Here is a 1,815-nt window from a genome sequence, read left to right on the forward strand (position 1 = left end):
CCAGAAGGATCCTGCCACTGGCCGCCCCCGCCCCCCCCGCAGGCCGCCCCGGGCAGGCCGGGAAAGCAATTAAAAAGGGAGATTTTTAAATTATTCACATTTGGTGAATTATTCAGGCTCTCGGTGCTGGAGCGCCGGGCAGGCCTCGCCAGGGGCGGAAGCGCTGCCCCTTTGCCAGCAGCGCCGGGGTGGACGGGTCTCTCCAGAGCCTTCTGGGCCCTGCAGGCCTCTGCCCAGCAGGAGGCCCAGGCCCGGGCCTGCCAGCCTCTCGCGGGCAGCTCCCGAGCCGGCCTGCTGGGCCTGGTGGCCGGCGCGTGGGCCAGGGACGTCAGGGGAGGCACCGTGCCCGGGGGCCACCTACCGGGACCTGGGACCAGGTGGTAGAGGCGCTGGGGGTCCTGGAAGCAGCTGGCCTCGCTCAGCGCGGACACCAGCCTGCGGTAGTGCTCGGGGGCCGTGGCGGGCCCCAGGTCGGACAGCAGCGCAGCCTCTGTGGGGGCGGACGGCACCTGTCAGGCCGCGCCCTCCGCCGGGCCGCCCGCCTGCGGTCAGCTCCCACCTTGGGGGGACTGGCTTCGGGCCCTCTTCTCCAAGGGGCGGTCACCGCGGGTCTGCGCAGGGCGGCCCGGCCTCTTGCCCCGCAGGTCACCTGGGGAGGGGAGTCACATGCAGGGGCCGCGGGTCGGAGCCGCCTCGGCCCACGTGGGGGCGCAGACGCGGGGCGCAGCCAGGCCCCTCCCAGCGTGGCTGGGAAGCCGTGGGGCTTGGCAGCCGGGCCCACCCCGTCCGCAGCGGCCCCACTCGTCCTGCTGGGCGGTCGCAAGCCGCAGGCCCTCAAGGCCTCCTGAGGCCCGGTGGGGCTCGCTGCTGCCCCCCGAGAGCCAGGCCAGCCAGCTGCCCAGCTCCGGAGGGCACCCCGGACGCCCCCGCACCAGCCCAGGCAGGCCACCCAAGGGCACTCGCCCCTCCGGCCCGCCCTGGCGCCAGGCTCCCACGGCCGGTGGCCAGTGGACGCGGCGGCCGCTCGGGAGCCCGGCGGCGCAGAGGCTAATTCCTGTTTCTTATTCCCTTAATCTGTCATTTTTATCAGGCCGGGAGAGCGGCCCGGGGAGCCGATCAATCTCCACTTTACAGCTGACAGAATGGTGCTAATAACTTATTGATCTTGGCCACCTCGCTGCCGCTGGCCCTGCCCCAGGAGGGTCAGGTCCCCACTGCCCGAGGGCTCCCGGGGAGCCGTGCCGCAGCGCTGGGCCACAGGGGCCCCAACCGCACAGGCCTCCAGAGGCCAGGGCAGCCCTGGCGCCCGCCTCCCCTCTCCTTGGGGGGCCACAGGCCAGCAGTCGCTGCCTGTCCTTGGGGGGCTCTTTCGAGGGGCCTGGTCACTGCGGCTCCCTGACTCGCCCAAGTCCGCCACAGGCAGGGCGGCAGTGGACCAAGATGGACAGTGGCCAGAGGAGGTGGCGGCAGGCAGACACCCCACGAGGCCGGAGGGACTGGTGGGGCCCGAGCGGGCGGGGAGGGGGCTGGGGGTGCAGGGCCGGCCCGAGCCAGAGTGGGCGCAGGCCGGCCGGCCGCGTGGGAGGGCGGCCGAGGCCCGGGCACCTCAGTCGTGCTCCGGTCCATGCGGCAATTAGGTTTGATGCCCGGTGCAGGCGGGGGGACGCTCCCTGCCGGCCCCGAGGAACGGCCACAGCCAGAAACCTCGCTCCCCCCACCCCGTGCTCCGGGTTGAGGCCCCTGGCCACTGCCTCCAGGAGCTGCCCCTGGGGACCTGCCCCTTCCCGGGGGTGCTGGTTCCTGCCTTCCGGTGGC

General features: G+C 73.1%; 1 protein-coding gene across 1 annotated transcript in view; it reads right to left on the minus strand.

The window, feature by feature from the left end:
- SAMD11 (sterile alpha motif domain containing 11) overlaps window positions 1-1,815 on the minus strand; it is a gene marked incomplete at its 5' end in the record, with an annotated part of 7,684 nt that overhangs the window by 1,914 nt on the left and 3,955 nt on the right. Inside the window, 3 exons of the mRNA XM_012734549.1 lie at window positions 23-490; window positions 560-649; window positions 1,174-1,249. Of these exons, the coding sequence (XP_012590003.1) occupies window positions 23-490; window positions 560-649; window positions 1,174-1,249 (634 nt within the window). The remainder of the gene's footprint in view (window positions 1-22; window positions 491-559; window positions 650-1,173; window positions 1,250-1,815) is intronic.

The sequence above is a fragment of the Condylura cristata genome, unplaced genomic scaffold (assembly GCF_000260355.1).
Source record: "Condylura cristata isolate star-nosed mole 26May11 unplaced genomic scaffold, ConCri1.0 scaffold00058, whole genome shotgun sequence".
NCBI classification, from domain to species: Eukaryota; Metazoa; Chordata; class Mammalia; order Eulipotyphla; family Talpidae; genus Condylura; species Condylura cristata.